The sequence below is a fragment of the Erythrolamprus reginae genome, chromosome 7, assembly GCF_031021105.1.
Source record: "Erythrolamprus reginae isolate rEryReg1 chromosome 7, rEryReg1.hap1, whole genome shotgun sequence".
Lineage (NCBI taxonomy): Eukaryota > Metazoa > Chordata > Lepidosauria > Squamata > Dipsadidae > Erythrolamprus > Erythrolamprus reginae.
In genome coordinates, this window is record NC_091956.1 from 14,908,064 (window position 1) to 14,928,216 (window position 20,153).

Here is a 20,153-nt window from a genome sequence, read left to right on the forward strand (position 1 = left end):
AAATTGATACCCCCACCAAATGGCAACTGGATTCTATTGAATTGGAAAAAGCACCTTTGGATTTAGGCTTCAATATTAGCTTTTTAGTAGACATGTTATTAGCGTTTTAGCAGGGCACTCTATGTTCAAGAAAGCATTTTTCTTCTTTGTTCTGAGCTCAGTTTTTAGTATGTGAGAACTAATCTTTTCAGCAACTGAACAATAATGAGTATATTCTGGAAGTCCTTGAATGCAAATGCAAGTGTTAAGAAAGATACAAAAGAATATATATATACATATACTGGCAACTTTTAAGAAAGATACAAATGAAAATACACTTGCAACTTTTAAAATGCAAATCCAGCTGGGGAAGAACAATGTAACCCATAAATCTGCCACTTGTTAACTTTAATTGGCATTTACTGTTTTTCAATTCTATGTGTAATCAACATACACTGAATGTATCCCCTTTTAATAAACACTTTTTGCTTTGGCTCAAATACTTTTATTTGTATTGTCGGATAAGGACAAAAAATCGCCTACTTTTGTTTTCATCCCAAATTCAGGGAAATAGATTCTTTTGGATTCCATTCAACTCTGGGTGCCTGAATTTCTAGGGCAGCGGTCACCAAACTACGGCCCGGGGGCCGCGTGCAGCCCGCTGAGGCCATTTATCCGGCCCGCGGGTGAGTGACACAACACAGTGTTCCATCTAATTTTCTATGAATAAAATGCGGTATTTGGTTAGTAACTAATATCAATCATCAAAAAAGTTGCAAAAGTTTTTTTTCCTAATTTTGTCATCCAGTTACATTCATTTTTTTTAAATTAAATTCTCTCCATACAAGTTATGCATGGTATGTTTGTGTGTATGTTTGGTTTTATAATAGGGGTTTTTAGTTGTTTTTTATTATTGGATTGTACAGGTTGTGTTTATTATTGTTGTTAGCTGCCCCGAGTCTGCGGAGAGGGGCGGCATACAAATCCAATAAATTATTATTATTATTATTATTATATTTCTAACTTATTAACCATTATGCCAAAGTGCTTCCTTCTTTCTTTATACATTTTTCTATAAGCCAAGAAAACCTACAATCAGATGTTAATGAAAAAAAATTAAAAACAAAACATAAACATATATGAATTTCAGACTTCTTCCAGCCCTCTAAATAGTACATTCTCATTTTGTTTTTTACTTTAAAATAAGATATGTGCAGTATGCATAGGGATTTGTTCATAGGTTTTTTTCATAGTCCAGTCCTCCAACAGTCTGAAGGACAGTGAACTGGCCCCCTGTGTAAAAAATTTGGGGACCCCTGTTCTAGGGAATAATTGGACTGGATGCTATTTGAAGCTAGCCCAAAGTGATCAGTTAAGCATAGTTTGTGATTCACTTCAGGTAAGGCTTAAGACTAAGAGTGGACACTTTGACACAGAAATCAGTTGGGTGATTTTGGGTCATTCACTCTCTTTTAGATCTGGAAAGAAGGCAAAATCCCTTCTGCCGAAATATAATTGTATAAATTTTTTAAACTAAGTAAATACAAAACCACTTTCATGGACATTAAGAACTTTTTCAGGATTGAGTGACAGAGTAACTTCTGAGTAAACACAAGTAGCAATCAACTTCATAAAAAAATATGAAACTGCCTGTTTTCCTCTTTAAAAAAAGTGGTGTCCTACTGCTGCTTTTCCTGACCATACCTTGTTTCAATTGGAAGAATTGCTTGAAATAAATTGTCTGTTTCAATAAAATGTACAATATATTGATAGGAAGAAATGTGTGTGGTTTCTCTTCAAGACAGTTTGAGTGAAATACTTTTTATTTTCTTTGGAGTGGCAGGTGTTTCCGGTATAAAAAGAAAAACATCTTTGTGGTTACCCGGTTTCCTTTAGTATATGTACCATCACGTTCACCAACCAGTTTCTTTTGCACTAGCAAAACTAGCCAGACTTTTGCACTAGCTTGCAGCACCATGTTTAATTAAACATTTACCTACTTTAAAAAATCCCACTCTTATTTTTTTAAAAATACAATATCTATAGTACAGTTTTAAATTTAATGGGGGGTGTTTTAAATGTTTCTGAAAAATTGTGGCAACATCCCGTTCAATCTAAATACTGCAGAATGTGTCTATTTTGTTTTTACCTGCCAGACTTTGAATTATTTGTCTTTTAATGTGTTTTTTTATTGTAAAGCAAAACCTCTCAGGTTTTATTTATAAAAAGGCATACTGGCAAAAACATGATCACCTGGGCTATTAAAGAGAGGACCACTTATTTGCAATTTGATTAGAAAACTAAGATGTATAATTATCCTTGACTTTACAAGAGTTCATTTATTGACTGTTCAGTGTTACAACTATTTCACTAACTTTAACTCCAGTGATTCCTTTAACATTTGAGGTATGAAAGATCCTGCAATGGGGCAAAATTCATTTAACAATTGTTTTGCTCAGCAACAGAAATTTTGGACTCAGTGGTGATAGTAAGTCGAGAACTACCTGTATTTAGATTTACCTGTGATGTCTGAAAGTGGATATATCCAACACAGGCAAGCTAACTTTTTTATATTGGGTTAATTTTAAAAATAATAGTGTTCTTGGCTTGTGAAAAGAAAGATCAGTCAAACATCAAATTTCACATACTTAATGATGTTAATAATAAAATCCATCCTGTTATAGGAAAAAATAATTCTCATAAAGTGAATATTTAGCCTACTACAGGAGAAAATGTTTTGGATTCTAAAACAAAATGTAAATATCTCAATTTGATTAGACTATAATAATAAAATAGGAAAAGAATACTAATCTATAGAAATATCACAGAATCAAGATCAAGTTTCCATGTTTTCTGGAACTCTTCAGTCTAGTTGTTAAATGAAAGGAGAATGTAGATCTAATATTAAAACCCAAAGTTTTAAGGTAATTAGAAAAATGTAGTTTTAAAAGAGGGAGCACAAGATGAAATTGATTTATGCCATGTCATAGTCTAAATCAGTGTTTTTCAACCAGTGTGCCGCGAGACATGGTCAGGTGTGCTGCGAAGCTCAGAGAGAAAGAGAGAGAGAAAGAGAAGAAGAGAGAAAAGAGAACAAGAGAAAGAGAGAGAGAAAGAGAGAGAGAAAGAGAGAGAGAGAGAAAGAGAGAGAGAGCAAGAAAGCAAGAGAGAGAGAAAAAGACATGGAAGGAGGTAGGGGGGAGAGAGAAAGAGCAAAAAAGAGAGGAAGGAAGGAAGAGAAAGAAAGAGGTATGGAGAGAGAGAAAGAAAGAGGAAGGAAGGGAGAGAAAGAGGGAGGGAGAAAGAAATAGAGCGAAGGGGAGGAAGAGAGAGAGATAATTTTTTTGTCCAAACTTTTTTAGCCCCCCCCCCCTCCCCAAATGTGCCCCAGGGTTTTGTAAATGTAAAAAATGTGCCGCGGCCCAAAAAAGGTTGAAAATCACTGGTCTAAATGATTGCAATTCAATTTACTATACACTTTAATAAAATGCTCACAAATCAACTCTTTTCCCAGTTCTGGAGGCATAATGTAGCTACATTTCCTTCATTTTTGTAGTCCATTGTATAAAAACAAATTGAATTTGCTTGGGGATGATTGAGGCAAGGGCACAGGCAGAAGAGAAGAATTATCCTGTTTACAATTTACAAAAGGGTTGTGAGGCTAATTCCATTGATGAGATTAGACTGATTTCTGTTGATAAAATTGCATTTTAACAGTGCAACTGACTAGGTGCAAAGGTATGTGACTAGGGACATCAATCTTTGTGATTCAATTAGCATTGAATTCAATAACAAGAGCAAGGACCTCTCTTTACCAAACTGTTTTCACCTCCTAAATGTGCTTTAACTGCAGGTTGATTCAGGATTCATGTTTTTGTGCAATCAAGACCTTAGGCAATATTTTGTTAAATACATGTGAAGTGATAATAGGCATCAAACACAGCTGTATCCACCTATTTCTAAAAATAGGTGGGATTTTGTGGGGTTTTGCTGTAGGTAGACAATGGTAAACCACTTATGCATTTTTCTTCATATATTGTCAATGGGTAGACTTTGGCTTAAGTATGTAGTTAATAGGATAGAAAATATATTAGCTGTGGTATTGGCTGGATTTTTTGTATCTTGTATTTTTTAAAGTAACTTTTCAAGGGTAAATCGTTGAAATTCTTTGAAGTAAGGTGCAGTTTAAAATTACTGTACTTTTTAGTGTTCTTGCAGAAGCCTTCATGTTGGGTTATATTAAATATAAAATCTACCCTGAACAGAATGTTTACATCTTTTGTTATTGAGGCTCAAAAGATTCATTTAAAAAAATAAAGATTAATTACATCACATTCCTGTGTAGAAATTTGTAAAACCAAGCCTATTGAAACCTTGTTTTAGGAACCAAGCAAATGCGGAATGAAATGATTATATTCAGAACCTAATAAAAACAAATCATATCTTAAAAGCCTTCTAATTTTTTTTGTTCAAAGTCATCATTATCTGAAATGGATTGGGAAATAAATGAAGAGGGAAAATGTTACTTTTGAAATTTGAATGTTTATTGTTTAATTATAAAACCAGATCTGCCTGCTTTGGTGCCTCCTGTCTTAGTAGCATCATTTATATAAATCAGCAGATAAATGTTCTGCTGTTGGGTTTTTAATTTTTATTTATTTTTATTTTGTCCCTTTGAATTGATATTGGCTTCTGACAACTGCATGAATAAAGAAAGCCCCATAGTTTGGTGGGGGCTTTATTTTTTTTGCAAGATTTCAGAAGAGGTTTGCCTTTGCTTGTTTCCAAGGCTAAGAGAGAATGACTGTCCAAGGACACCCAGCTAGTATTGAACCTATGATAGAACTAGAAGATGCAGTCTCCCAGTTTCTAGCCTGATGCCTTAAACACAGCGACAAGACCACCACTGTTGTTGAAGGCTATCTTGAACTTTTGTCCTGGCAGCTAGACCTTCCTAGTTGAAACCCCTCTTTTGGGAGCCACTAAAGGAATCCTTTTCGGCTGCCTATATCAATGCCTTCCCCTTTGCATCAGAACAATTAAAAACACCCATTCAGTCTCCCTGATCTGATAAATTTTTAATCTTTTGCCAAGAACGTATGTGTCTCACTCACATGTTTTGACAAAAAAAGTGGGGGGATTGTAGAAAGTTAGCACCCACCCCTCTCCTAGGAAAATGAAATGTGAAAAAAGTAAGGTTCTACATTTAGGCAAGAAAAACCAAATGCACAGATACAGTACATGTGGTACATTGCTCAACAGTAATAATTGTGAGAGCAATCTTGGAGGTTTAGTGTACAACAATTTAAATAGGAGCCAGCCGTGTGCAGCAGCTGCCAGAAAAGCCAACACAGTTCTAGGCTGCATTAACAGAGAGATAGAATCAAGATCACGTGAGGTGTTAATACCACTTTATAAGGCCTTGGTAAGGCCACACTTGGAATACTGCATTCAGTATTGATTGCCACAATGCAAAAAGGATATTGAGACTCTACAAAAAGTGCAGAGAAGAGCAGCAAAGATGATTAGGGGACTGAAGGCTAAAACATATGAAGAAAGGTTGCAAGAACTGGGCGTGGCTAGTTTAATGAAAAGAAAGGCTAGGGGAGATATGATAGCAGCCTTCCAATATCTCAGGGGTTGCCCCAAAGAAGGAGTCAAGATATTCTCCAGAGCATTTGAGAGTAGAACAAGAAGCAATGGATGGAAACTAAACAAGGAGAGAAGTAACTTAGAACTAAGGATAAATTTCCAGACAATCAGCATGGTTGATCAGTGGAACAGCTTGCCTCCAAAAATTGTGAATGTCCAACATTGGAAGTTTTTAAGCAGATGTTGCATAATTAGGTTTCCTGCCTAAGTAGGGGGTTGGACTAGAAGACCTCCAAGGTCCCTTCCAACTCTTTGCTGCTGCTGCTGCTGCTGCTGTTGTTGTTAATAATAATATTCTGGGAAATATTTAAAAAGGTAGAATGTTGTATTTCCCTGAATGAGAAATGGAGAAACATGTTTTTAGGCAGGAAGCAGACTCATTCTTAATAGCCCCCACCCTTCTCAATTGCCCACATCACTTAAGAGATAGCTACTCTATTCATAGGCAAATGCCCTCACCCAAAGTAGGATTAACACATTTAGCAATGGAATTTAACACATGGCACCTGGGAAGATTTCATCAACTGCTCAACTAAGCCTTTAATTTATGTATCCTGTGTAGCATGGAAAGATTCTTTTTGCTCTCTGTTTGCTGTTTTCTTCTAATATTTTACTACCCAAACTAGGTAACATCAGTGCTAGTGAGAAGTGCAGCTTGCTCTCAATGTTTTTTCCTAGTGGCTTGCCCGGTCAATGAAGATGAGAGTGGTCTTGGAAATTCTTTGATAGGTCTGTTTACTGTTAGTTTGCCTTGGAATTAATCTGTGCTCAGCTGGAGCTTGATTGCTGATGGAGAAGTGTTTTATTTTTTATTTATTTATTATTTGGATTTGTATGCCACCCCTCTCCGCAGACTCGGGGTGGGTCTTTTTATTCCCTTTTTGGTCTTTTTATTCCCTTTTTGGCTTACTAGCACTGATGATTGTCCAAAATGTGTTTTTCCAAAAGGCAACTAGACTTTCTTGGTTTTTTCCCCCTTGAAAACGTTTTTGCTTTTTATCTTATGAGCTTCTTCAATCCTCACTGAATGGTGGGGAATATGATAATGTTATGTAGTTTGTGTAATGAAATTTCTGCAAGGAAACAACCAAAACAAAACAACCAAGCTCAGAGAACATCAAGCTCAAAGGACATCTCATTTCAACCCTGAGCTATAAACATTCTCCTTTATTGTACAGCATTGTTTGATTTTCTTAGAAACATAATGAAAAGTTGCCAGCACATGACATCTGTTCCCATTTTCAAATCTGATTAAGAAGGGTGATGTTGCAACTCCAGGTTCCATGCTTCTACCATCTTTTTCTGCTAGTTGTGATTGCTAAGAGTAGAGCAACCATACAAGAGGTGGCTGGGTTCATTTTTAATCATGTTAAATCTTGTTTTATTTCTTTAGCAAGGAAACAGTATTTGTCAAGATGCATACTATATATTAGGGCGATGCTTTGGTTTCAAACGGGAAAATTTCCTCTGAATGTGCCTTTATAGTAGTTGTGTTTTCTTGGGATAACATAACTAGTGTGCCTGTGTGCATTCTGATTTTCTCCTTTTGTATCCGTAGTCCTGCACAGTCTTAATATTCATACCACCAAAACTAAAGAGATGATATTTTAACTTTGGGTATCGTTCTAGATAGTTCAGCAATATATTCTAGTAAGAAGTGAAGTCTGGAATATACAGGGTAGCCCACTTGCCTCCTTAGCGACTGGCATGGTTTTTTTGATATTTGCTGTTCAATGAGTCAAGAGCCTTCTTAGCTCATTCTCTTGTGTTTTTATTTTCGTTTCCTTGCATATATTGCCAGAAATTGGCTGTGGAAATGCACCCCAACCTGCCAGTAAGTAATTGACAGCTGCCAGGTTTTCAAACATAAAAACACAGGATATGGTTATTTTATTTATTTATTATTTATTTATTATTTACTTCACAAACACCTTTTTTTTAAAAAAGCATCCTGTCCATTTTCCTCTCTCCTTCATTATAGCTTTGATTGCAGTCATAAGCATGTAAGAAGATTCCTTTCTACCAGTATGTTCTAAATCAGTGTTTTTCAAAAAGTGTGCCGTGGCACACTAGTGTGCCGCGAGACATGGTCAGGTGTGCCGCGAAGAAGGAAGCGCAGGTTCCAATCTTGCAAAGAGAGAGAGAGAGAAAGAGAGAGAAAAAGAGTGAGAGAGAGAAAGCAAGAGAGAGAAAGAAAAGAGAGAAAGCAAGAGTGAGAGAGAAAGAAGGCAGGAGAGAGAAAGAGAGAAAGAAATCAAGAGAGAGAGAGAAAAGGAGAGGAAGGGAGAGAGAGAGAAAAATGAGCAAAAAGGGGAGGAAAAAAGAGAAATGAGAAAATGATTGAGACAGAGAATGAGAGGAAAGAGAGAGAAACAAGAGAGAGAGAGAAGTGACTCTTGATTTAAAGCATATGATAAAAAGCACCCAAATAATAAGAGAAAACCCCCCAGCCCTCACCTGTTTTTGGAAATGGTTCAAGAGTGTGTATACACACACACACACACACACACACAAGGGTGGGGAGGAGACAGGGATGGAAAATGAGAGGAGAGTGTCTTAGGGTGTCATTTTGGTTGGTGGTGTGCCCCAGGATTTTGTAAATGTAAAAAATGTGCCGCGGCTCAAAAAAGGTTGAAAATCACTGTAAAATAAATTGTACATATTTCTGCAGACAGGTGGCTCTTTCCTCTATATTACAATCCTGAAACCATCTGTCTGAAGTAGTGTAGGGTTTCCTGCCTAAGCAGGGGGTTGGACTAGAGGACCTCCAAGGTCCCGTCCAACTCTGTTATTGTTGTTAATATTGTGGGAAATATTAAAAAGGCAGAATGTTGTATTTCCCTGAATGAGAAATGGAGAAACATGTTTTTAGGCAGGAAGCAGACTCATTCTTATTAGCCCCCACCCTTCTCAATTGCCCACCTCACTTAAGAGATAAAGAGATGGCTAGTCTATTCATAGGCAAATGCCCTCACCCAAGATCCAACAAAGATAGGATTAGCCTTCTACAGATCTAGCAACAGAACTCAACTCATGGCACCTAGGAAGATCACATCACCCAGCAGGCTCAACTAAGTCTTTTCTTAACAAATGAAAATTAGATGCTGCATATATCTTTTTATTACAAGAAGTTAACTAGTTTCAGAAAATCTATAATTTAAGAACATGTGTGTTAAAACAGAGAATACATACCATTTTAGTGTTTGTTAAGAACCGATCAGTAGTTTCGGGGAAAAACACTGTTCAACCTGCCTATTGTTTGACCAATTAAAATGCATATGCTATTTTAGATGGCTTAAACTTCTACTTTTTATAGGAAATGACATGGGTTTTGTTTAGCACCTACATAAATAGTTCCTAATTTAAGCACAACCTTGACAGAACATTTTAAAGTGGGAAGAAGTTTCCATCCTGCCCACCCGAACCCTATGTCCCTTGAGAATGACAGCCAATTGACGAGCTCTTAAAAATTAAAAACAGATCAGCTTCTCAAGGTAATTGCCAGTAGTTGAACTGAAACCACAAAAACATTGTTCAAAATAAATTTTTGACAAGAGTTCTCAGGGTCTTACAACTCAAATAGTTTCCTGCTTTCTACCTTGTCATGCATGAGGCTAATTTAGATAAGTGAAAAACTTTCCAAGCTCAGAGGGCCTGCACGATCCCAGAACAGCTCCTATTGTTGCAGAGGATACCAGGGCTTTCTTTCTTTCTTCCTTTCTTTCTTCCTTTCTTTCTTCCTTCCTTCCTTCCTTCCTTCCTTCCTTCCTTCCTTCCTTCCTTCCTTCCTTCCTTCCTTTCTTGAGTTGAAAGGGACCATGAAGGCCATCGAGTTCAACCCCCTGCCCAAGCAGGAACCCTATAGCAGTGTTTCCCAACCTTGGCAACTTGAAGATATTTGGACTTCAACTCCCAGAATTCCCCAGCCAGCGAATGCTGCCTGGGGAATTCTGGGAGTTGAAGTCCAGATATCTTCAAGTTGCCAAGGTTGGGAAACACTGCCCTATAGTACACCAGTCAAGTGGCAGTTCAATCTTTAGAGACAGAAGGGTCCCTCCTTATGCCTGGAAGAATAGCTTGACCTGCGAACATTTTCTTTCCTTCCATTCCTTCCTTAAAGAAATGCTCATTAAGGTCCTTCTACCAAAATGACCAAAGGCCCATAAGTGGGCCTTTGATCATTTCGTGTAGCATCTGCTACAACCTCTTTCCTGTCAACGACTACTTCAGCTTCAACCACAACAATATACGTGTCAAGCCAGTGCAGAAGTTGGTGATAAATCAACTTGCCACACTATCTGTAGAAGGCCTGATGTTTATGGGAACTTGGGAGGGGTGATTTTCATGAGGGAACAGATGCAGTCACAAAGCATTCTTTTGAGTGGTTCAAGGCCATCCTAGGCCCACCCACCTGGGTGGAAGTGGAAGGAGGGTTGGCCACGCTGGCACAATCTGAGTGGACAACGTGACATGTTTGTGGGTGGGGGATGAGGGATGTGAACTTTCAACTGGGTGGGAAACTCAGATTTAGGTTTCCCAGTGTAGGTGCCAGAATGGCTCTGCTAATAAATTGGAACTTTGAGGAGTACTTTGACTTGGACTCTGATTTAGCTTGGATGCTACTTGGAATATTGACAACAGAAGCACACAACAGATACAAACTCAAAGTAAACTGCTCCAAACTTCACTGGAGAAAATACAGCTTTGGAACTGAGTTGTCAATGCCTGGAACTCACTATCTGACTCTGTAGTTTTGTCACCAAACCGTCAAAACGTTACCTTTAGACCAGTGTTTTTCAACCAGTGTGCCACGGCACACTAGTGTGCCGTGGGACATGGTCAGGTGTGCCATGAAGCTCAGAGAGAGAAAGAGAAAGAAAGAAAAAGAGAGAGAGAAAGAAAGAAAGTAAGAGAGAGAAAGAGCGAGCGAGAGAGAAAGAACAAGAGAGAGAGAAAGAAAGCAAGAGAGAGAGAGAAAGAGAGGGAGGGAAGGAGAGAGAGAGAAAGACATAGAGGGAGGTAGGGAGGGAGAGAGAAAGAGAGCAAAAAAGAGGAAGGAAGGAAGAGAAAGGAAGAGGGATGGAGAGAGAAAGGAAGGAAGGGAAAGAAAGAGGGAGAGAGAAATAGAGCGAGAGGGAGGAAGAGAGAGAATTTTTTGTCCAAACTTTTTTTAGGCCCCCACCCCCACTCCACTCAATGTGCCCCAGGGTTTTGTAAATGTAAAAAATGTGCCGCGGCTCAAAAAAGGTTGAAAATCACTACTTTAGACTATCCACTGTTGACCTCACCCTATTCCTAAGAGGTCAGTAAGAGGCGTGCATAATTGCACCAGTTTGCCTACTGTCCCTGTCCTAATGTTTCCCTCTTGTTAGTACCCATCTCATGTATATAAACAGTGTTACAGTATATCTATGTATACTAGCAATACGTACTTGATAAAATTAAATTAATATGTAAAAATAAAATAAAAGTGTGATAGTCCTCTGGTTTTGAAGAAGAAACCCAGAAGACTACCATATTTGGTGCTCTCTGAGCTTGGTTGTTTTCTGGCAGATGTTTCATTATCAAATAGAAGAGAACATTTGTTGAACCTAGTTGGGACATGAAATGTCTGCAGGAAAACTACCACCAAGCTCAGAGAGCTCCAAGGACCCCGTAGCTTTCATTGTGAAATGGTAAGTATGCTTAGCTTCCCTCATTGTATATCATCTTTCGCCAAAAAGCAGAGCTTTCCATGCAATTCAGCAGACACTTAATAATTGTAATTCTGATGGAAGATGTTATTTCATGGATGATGTTACCTAAATGGCTATGGAGATTCCCTCAAGAGGCAACTGGACTTTCTTGTCTTCCTTTGAAAAAAAGAAAAACATCCCAGAAGCTTCTTCAAGCTTTGAGTGGATGGTGGGGAATGGAAGGGTTTGGAATCCTTGGAAAGGAATATAGGAGAACAAATCCATCAAGACAAGAATCAGCAGTCCACATTTTGGGCAGAAAAGACCGCAGGTTGGAAAGTGGGGTCAAAGAGGCCATCTGGGTTCAAATTGAACAGCCTTCTCTCAACAGACAGGGAGGGATAGGACATCATCTACCTGCAGTCTACAACACAGTCCTTTCAGCAGTTCCAAGAAGGTTCCAAGCCCATTTGCACCACTCAGGTGACCCTGAGGTCATAGATAAACCTCCAGGTGACCTTAATAACTCTAAAAAGATGCAAATTTGCAGCTGTCTGCAAGGAATATAAATCCTTCCATTCCTCACAATCCAGTGTGAGTGGAAGAATCATATCAGATACCTGTACGATTAGCACAGAGGGCCCCCGTGGCTGTGTACTCTCACCACTTCTCTCTCTATACCAATGATTGTATCTCAAATGATCCATCTGTTAAACTACTGAAGTTTGCAGACGATACATAAGTGATTGGTCTCATTCGAGACAACGATGAAACTACATACAGACTGGAGGTTGAACAACTACCCTCGTGGTGCGACCAGAACAATCTAGAATTGAACACACTCAAAACCATAGAAATGGTGGTAGACTTTAGGAGAAGCCCTCCCATCCTACCACTTCTCACAATACTAGACAACACAGTATCAACAGTAGAGACCTTCAAATTTCTAGCTTTTATCATATCTCAAGACCTAAAATGGTCATCTAACATCAAAAACGTCATCAAAAAAGCACAACAAAGAATGTTCTTTCTGTGCCAACTCAGGGAGCTCAAACTGCCCAAAAAGCTGCTGATCCAGTTCTACAGAGGAATCATTGAGTCTGTCATCTGCACCCCTATAACTATCTGGTTTGGTTCTGCAACCCAACAAGACCGACACAGACTTCAGAGGAGAATCAGAACTGCATAAAAAACTGCTGCCAACCTGCCTTCTCTTGAGGACCTGTATACTGCACGAATCAAAAAGAAGACAATGAAAATATTTATGGACCCTTCGCATCCTGAACATAAACTGTTTCAACTCCTACCCTCAAAACATCACTACAGAGCACTGCACACCAAGACAACTAAACACAAGAACGTTTCCCCCCGAATGCCATCACTCTGCTAAACAAATAATCCCTTCAAAACTATCAAACTATTCAGTAAGGCTGCACTACTATTACTATTAGTCTTCTCATCATTCCCATCACCCATCTCCTCCCAGAAATATCTGTATGAATGTAACTTGCTTGTATCCTTATGATTTATATTAATATTGATTGTTTCCTGATTGCTTATTTGTACCCTATGACAATCATTAAGTGTTGTACCTTATGATTCTTGACAAATGTATCTTCTATATACAGTGAGAGCATATTCACCAAAGACAAATTCCTTGTGTGTCCAATCACACTTGGCCAGTAAAGAATTCTATTCTAGTCTTTAAAAAAAAGCTTTTTGGATGAGAAGCAAAATGTCTTCAAAGAAAAACCACAAAGTCCAGTTGTCTCTTTAAAAAGTACCTTTGGGATGATGGCGTTACTTGGTTTGGTAAAGAAACCTCTGTAAGAAAATCCCCACGATCAAAGAGCATCAAGGACCTCTCAGTATTCATTCTGTTGATTTGTGATTAAAAGTGGGAGTAACAGTCAGTGGATCTCTATCCACACCCTACTAGGATCAGAGGATATAACATATACAGCTAATCCTTGACTTACAACAGTTCATTTAGTGACCATTCAAAGTTATGACGACACTGGAAAAAGTGATTTTTGACCATTTTTCTCAACGTTCTCCATGGTCACATGATAAAAATTCAGATGCTTGGTGAATGGTTTATATTTAGGAGTGTAGGTGGTTAGCTCCCACCCCTTTCCTAGAAAAATTTGATATTTTAGGAAATACAGTGGTACCTCATCTTACGAACGCCTCTTCTAACGAACTTTTCAAGATATGAACCCGGTGTTTAAGATTTTTTTGCCTCTTCTTCCGAACTATTTTCACCTTACGAACCCAAGCAGCTGCTGCTGGGATGAAGGGGTTTCTTTTCCCCCCCTTTTTTGAAGAAAGAAAAGGGAGGGGCCGCTTGGGGGAGGAAAATTTTTGCAGAGAACAACGTGCTTGCAAAGGAACTGAAAGGGTGTCTTTTGAAGAAAGAAAAGGGAGGAGGGAGGGGCAGCTTGGGGGAGGAAATTTTTTGCAGAGAACAACGTGCTTGCAAAGGCACTGAAAGGGTGTCTTTTGAAGAACGAAAAGGGAGGGGCGCCCCCCTTGCCTTTCTTCCTTCCCACTCACCCCTTAGCCTAGCCTTGCTTCTTCCACCCGCCCCCTTTAGCTGCTCCTCCCTGCCCTCTGTTCGCCTCCCTTCTAAAGTTTGGGATTTTCCTGAAGGATTTGCACGCATTATTTGCTTTTACATTGATTCCTATGGGAAACATTGTTTCATCTTACGAACTTTTCACCTTACGAACCTCCTCCTGGAACCAGTTAAGTTCGTATGATGAGGTACCACTGTATTAAAAGGGCAGAATATTTTCCCTAAAAGGAAGGCAGCAACTCATTCCTCCCACCTTTGCCAATGGGGCCATTAGGGCCTGGGACAGTGTGTGTGTGTGTGTGTGTGTGTGTGTGTGTGTGTGTATGTATGTACGTATGTATATATCACATCACCCATGTGCCTTTTTACCCAGGACCTCAAACCACGTGGTCCTGTCCACCATTAAAATCCATTTTTCCAACCAGCCACCATGTTTCTATTGTTTTTCTCCCTACGTGGAACTGAACCCAGATGGACATTTTTTCCAACAATACGGTTGAAGTGTACAGTAGTACCCCTAGATACGAGCATAATTGGTTCCATAAGGGAGCTTGTATCTCGAGGCAACTCGTATTCTGGAACAAATAACTCCCCCCCCCCCGGGAGATAACCAAAAGCAAGGATTCTAACCAAAAGCAAGGACTCTTGCGCCACCTAGTGGACGCTCGGCTCGTATCCCGAATTTCAGCTCGGGAGTAGAACAGAAATGTCTCTCCCCTCCTAGCTCGTATCTGGAAATACTCGCATGTAGAGCAACTCGTATCTAGAGGTACTACTGTACTAGGGTTATGGTATCCCCTTTTGGAAACCACTGATACTCAATGGGGAAGGTCATAAAATGGAATAAACTCGCTTAACAAATCTTTCACTTATCATCCTAAGTGTTGGGCTCAATTGTGGTCATAACACGAGGACTACTTCTGTCTTATTTTCACACTGGCAGCTTTTATTGAAAGTAGAACCATCAGGACAATATCACATTCTGGCAGGATGCTATAAAGTATAAATTAAGTCAGGTTAAACTGGTAGGATCTCCTTTTCCCCTCACCAGGAAATCTGATCTCTTGACGTAAAAAAAAAAGGTAGAAAAGACTTTTTTCAGTAACAGAATGTTCAAAATTGTTAGTAGGCAACAATCTCTACAATACATTAGATGGAAAAAACATTTAATTAAACGTTGTTTATTTCACATTATCCCTGACCTATTAAGCTTCTATTAAGTCTGCCATATAAATTATCCATCCATTATCTCAGGTGTAGAAAGCAACCCCTTTTATGAATCCAACAGAACTTGTAGTTGTAAATAAACTAACTTTTCCATCCTAACGAGAAACAAGGCTCCGGCTTGCTACTCATACTCTCCAATGCATGCCGCTGGAAATCCCATCGTAGCCCGGCTTCTCTTCACAAGTTCCAGATGCCCAGGCTGAACGGCCCATCCTAATGTCCACAGAAGGAGAGGCTCGTGTTTACTCTGCTACGAAAATCATTCTGCAAGGTGAAGGCAGGAAATGACGCCGTGTTCAGTCCAGTCTCAGAAAACTTTGCATTCATTTACTGAAAAAATGTTCCTCCTCGATCGTTTTTTGGCTTGGTTCACAGCTGTCCGTACGGCGCATTCGAACACCTTTTGAATGCCCCGATTGGCCAAGGAGGAGCACTCCACGTAACCCTTCGCACGGATGTCCTTAGCCAGTTGCTTGCCGTGTACCAGGCTGATACAGGTGGTGCTGTGAGGGCCTGCGTCCCTTTGGTCGGTCTGGGTAGCCACCACCAAAATCGGGATTCGGGGCAAATGGGTCCTGACCTCCGTCACCCACTTGTTCCGCAAGCTGAGGAACGAGCTGTGATTGGCCACCGAATAGCACATCAGCACCACGTCGGCCTGTTGATAGGACAGAGGGCGGATGCTCTTGAAGGAATCGCTGCCAGCGGTGTCCCAAAGGCCCAAGCTGATCTGGCTGCCATCTAGGAAGACATCCACTCCGGTGTTTTCATAAACGGTCGGCCTGTAGGCATCCGGAAAGGTCTCCGAAATGAAACGGAGCAGCAATGCTGTCTTTCCCACGGCGGCATCGCCTACTAGAACGCACTTGACTGAATCCAACATTCTCCTCTTTCTCAAGTGGAGCCACTCCTAGGAAGGCTTCTCAGGAAATAGGATTAAAAAATAAAAAATCACCTTGCTATGGTGACCTGTGGCATTTCTCTCCCCCAAAAATTCAAAACTTCCTGCTGCTACGGCTGCCCCAGTTCACCAAGTCCAAGGAGTGACCTACAGCGGAAAGAGAACATGGTTGGCATTTTGGTTGCAAATCATCATTTTCCCCCATTCCATCCCATTTCATTTTTGGACACACAAATCAGATTGCATATGGTTTGTACCAATTAGAACAATCTTGTTGTTGGTTAATATGTAACCCTCTGCCTTGAAGGAGTCCACCATGGTGTATGTTATATTTTAACTACCGCATAGTTCCCTCTAAGCTGAGCAGTGAGCAATCGCTCACTTAAAAATCATCATCAACTCAGAGTTTTCCAAACCTGCCCAGAAGCCGAGAGGGAAAGAGTGAGAGGGAAGGAGAGAGAGAGGAAGAGAGGAAGAGAGAGAAACAGATAGAAAAAAGAGAGGAAGAAAAAGAAAAAGAATGGGAATAAGGAAGAGAGAAAGAAAATCAAAATCTAGTTTGAAACTAGCTCAACTACTTAAGTGGCATTTTGATATTGATAGAGTTGCCCTATTATGAGCTCACTGTTATAGACACACAGTACAGTATTTTATTTTGAAATTCTCTGAGGCAAAACAGGGTGGGTTTTTTATTTATTTGTTTCTTTCTTTGTTTGTTTATTTATTTATTTATTATTTCTGTGCTGCCCAGTCCTGAAGGGACTGCCGCTTAGACACTATACTTTTCCGCCCACCCCACCAAAAAATTAGAGGGAACACTGACTACCGGTAGATTAATAGGTTAAAGGATATTATTTCCTTGATTGAACACAAATGCTAAATACTCAGAAGACTTAAAATGGAAACCAAACCAATTAACGACTGACAATCTGACATTTAGAGCAGTGTAAATCTAGGAGTTAAGGCTAAAGATGGGAAGGTTAGATTCAAAAGCACAATTAGCAATGGAAGCAAGCTGGACGCGCTCTCAAGCCAACCTGCTTTGCAGAGTTGTATTTCCCCGAAGAATTACAAGCTATATCCTCTTTTTGAATTCCTCTGAGGAATATCAAGAGCATAAATCTATCAAGTTGGGATCCAATTACCAACCAAAATGATATGAACCTCTGTTTAAAAATTGAATGGCAGGCTTCGGTGATTGACAACAGGTAGTTTGTTCAACCTGTAGTTTTGATAGGGACATAGTGACCAGATCAACATCACCAAATAAATTTGTGGGCGAGATCTGAAGATGACCCGTATCCAACGTTATCTCCTATGTCACATTATTTTTTTTTGCGGACTTGCAGAGAGAACAACATAATCTCTTATTTCAAAAGCTCAGCCATACTTCTACTGAGGAAATAATAACAGCGCTGCAAAGAACATTCCCTTGCTAGAAATGAGTTCTAGTTGAGATCCGAGAAACTACAACAAAAGCAAAAGAGCAACAAAGCCACCCATTTTTATTTTATTTTTCCCTAGTTCCCCAGGGTTTGGTCCCTCGTAGCTAAAAATGGGGCCTCTGGTTGTTAAGCAAGCCGCTTCCCTTCTCTTGCTTAAATGTTGCCTTAACATTCAGATAAAAATCAAAGACGCCAACCAAACCACAGTGCAGATCAACTGTCGACTGAAGTAGAAATACGGTTTGTTACAGGCACGATTCTACCGCTCTCTAAATGGTGCCAGTTGTCTCCGTGTTGTGTTTTTTTGCTAAATTCTCCTCCTTTCACCCACTCCCCAAGATTCCTTAACCGAGATTCTACATTACAGTATATTTTGCACAAGTGATAAGCCTGAAACCCAGTTTATATCTTTCTCAGTCAACTTGTTTGCTATTTGCTGCGACGTCCTGCCTGTCGGCGACTACTTCAGCTTCAACCACAACAACACAAGAGCACACAACAGATTTAAACTTAATATTAACCGCTCCAAACTTGACTGTAAAAAATATGACTTCAGTAACCGAGTTGTCGAAGCGTGGAATTCATTACCGGATTCCATAGTGTCATCCCCAAACCCCCAACACTTTACCCTTAGATTATCTATGGTTGACCTATCCAGATTCCTAAGAGCTCAGTAAGGGGCGAGTACAAGTGCACTAGAGTGCCTTCTGTCCCCTGTCCTATTGCTCTCCTATATCTCCTATACCTTTCTTCTATTCCTATATCTCTTCTTCTCTTCTTTCATTGATATGTTCTATTACTATATCTTCTTTTCTATTCTTTCATAGATATATTTTACTATGAGTATCTCCTCTATAACCTTCATCATGTATTTTACTGTGTGTGTGTGTGTGTGTGTGTGTGTATACCCACTAAAACTTTCATTGTGTATTGGACAAAATAAATAAATAAAAATAAATAAAATAAATTTTGCTTTCCAATCTCTCGGGATTTTAAACCCGAGCGTGTACACATTTATAACTTGAGTGCCACACAGTATCAGCTGGATTTAGCATACTGTTATTCTGCTCACTTGGGTGGGAGGAAGTTGAATCTTACCTACGGTAACATTGCCTTATTTTGTGATTTAAAAAAAATAAAAATAAGGCAAGCTGAGAAAAAGAAGCAAAAGTTTAAATTTTAGTTTCTCGGTTGGGCTAGTGAAGCAGCTTCTTACCTGAGAAGCTCTCAGTCCAATACGAAGCCGCGGAGATTTTTTTTTCTTTTTCTGTTGCTGCTATTTCTTTCCCAGACAGATTTTCAACATCTCCTAGACAGCTTCCAATCTGTGGCTTTTCGCCCCAGCTTCTGCTTGGTAGTATTTATGAGGTCAGTTTTGCAACAATAGGCATTTCCTGATTCATGAGAAATTTAGACAATATACATGGTTCAGAATACTGTACTTAGGAAAAGCCTGAGCTGTCCATATACGCAAATACTCCTTAAATCTCAAATTTGGAAATACTGTAGCTTGAATTAAACACAATCACACAGTTGTTTTCAGTATGAGGTACTTAAAAAGAAATAGCTTGGAACAAATTGACTTGCGCTGAAGGAGGGGCACTTCCCCATTTGTGACTGATTTCTAATTTTTAAAGTAACAGAAAGAGAAAAAAGGTTCTTAAAAACTAGATGATAATGTGTATAGAAACATAAGAAGACTGACGGCAGAAAAAGACCTCATGGTCCATCTAGTCTGCCCTTATACTATTTCCTGTATTTTATCTTACAATGGATATACTGTATGTTTATCCCAGGCATGTTTAAATTCAGTTACTGTGGGTTTACCAACCACGTCTGCTGGAAGTTTGTTCCAAGGATCTACAGTTTTAAATTTGATGGGGGTGTTTTAAAGTTTCTGAAAAATTGTGGCAACATCCTGTTGAACTTCATTGTTCAGTCCAAATACTCCAGAATGTGTCTATTTTATTTTTCCCTGCCAGACTTTGAATTATTCGTCTTTTAATGTGTTTTTTTAATTGTAAGTAAAATCACTCAGGTTATACAGTATTTATTAAAAAGTCTATTGGCAAAAGGGTATATTTTACAACCAGAGTTAATACATGATCAGCTGGGCTATTAAAGAGGGGGCCACGTATTTGCAATTTGATTGGAGAACTAAGATGTATAAGAAACATAGAAACATAGACGATTGACAGCAGAAAAAGACCTCATGGTCCATCTAGTCTGCCTTTATACTATTTCCGGTATTTTATCTTAGGATGGATCTATGCTTATCCCAGGCATGTTTAAATTCAGTTCTTGTGGATTGACCAACCATGTCTGCTGGAAGTTTGTTCCAAGCATCTATGACTCTTTCAGTGAAATAATATTTTCTCACGTTGCTTTTGATCTTTCCCCCAACTAATTTCAGATTGTGTCCCCTTGTTCTTGTGTTCACTTTCCTATTAAAAACACTTCCCTCCTGAACCTTATATTTAAATGTTTCGATCATGTCCCCCCCCTTTTCCTTCTGTCCTCCAGACTATACAGATTGAGTTCATGAAGTCTTTCCTGATACGTTTTATGCTTAAGACCTTCCACCATTCTTGTAGCCCGTCTTTGGACCCGTTCAATTTTGTCAATATCTTTTTGTAGGTGAGGTCTCCAGAACTGAACACAGTATTCCAAATACACAGTATTCCAAGTATATTTAA

General features: G+C 39.2%; 1 protein-coding gene and 1 long non-coding RNA gene across 3 annotated transcripts in view; one reads left to right on the plus strand and one right to left on the minus strand.

Moving 5' to 3' along the window:
* The window catches only part of LOC139170200 (uncharacterized), a 62,602-nt gene that overhangs the window by 2,314 nt on the left and 40,135 nt on the right, over positions 1-20,153 (plus strand). The gene's annotated exons all lie outside the window — the stretch shown is intronic.
* The window catches only part of RHOH (ras homolog family member H), a 29,215-nt gene continuing 23,871 nt past the window's right edge, over positions 14,810-20,153 (minus strand). Inside the window, exons 2-3 of one of the 2 annotated variants that reach the window (XM_070757075.1) lie at positions 18,674-18,851; positions 14,810-16,159 (exon numbers count right to left, since the gene is read on the minus strand). In XM_070757075.1, coding sequence (XP_070613176.1) covers positions 15,419-15,994 — 576 coding nt within the window. In that variant the 5' untranslated portion in view covers positions 15,995-16,159; positions 18,674-18,851 and the 3' untranslated portion in view covers positions 14,810-15,418. The remainder of the gene's footprint in view (positions 16,160-18,673; positions 18,852-20,153) is intronic. The other variant, XM_070757074.1, reaches the window with a different exon arrangement.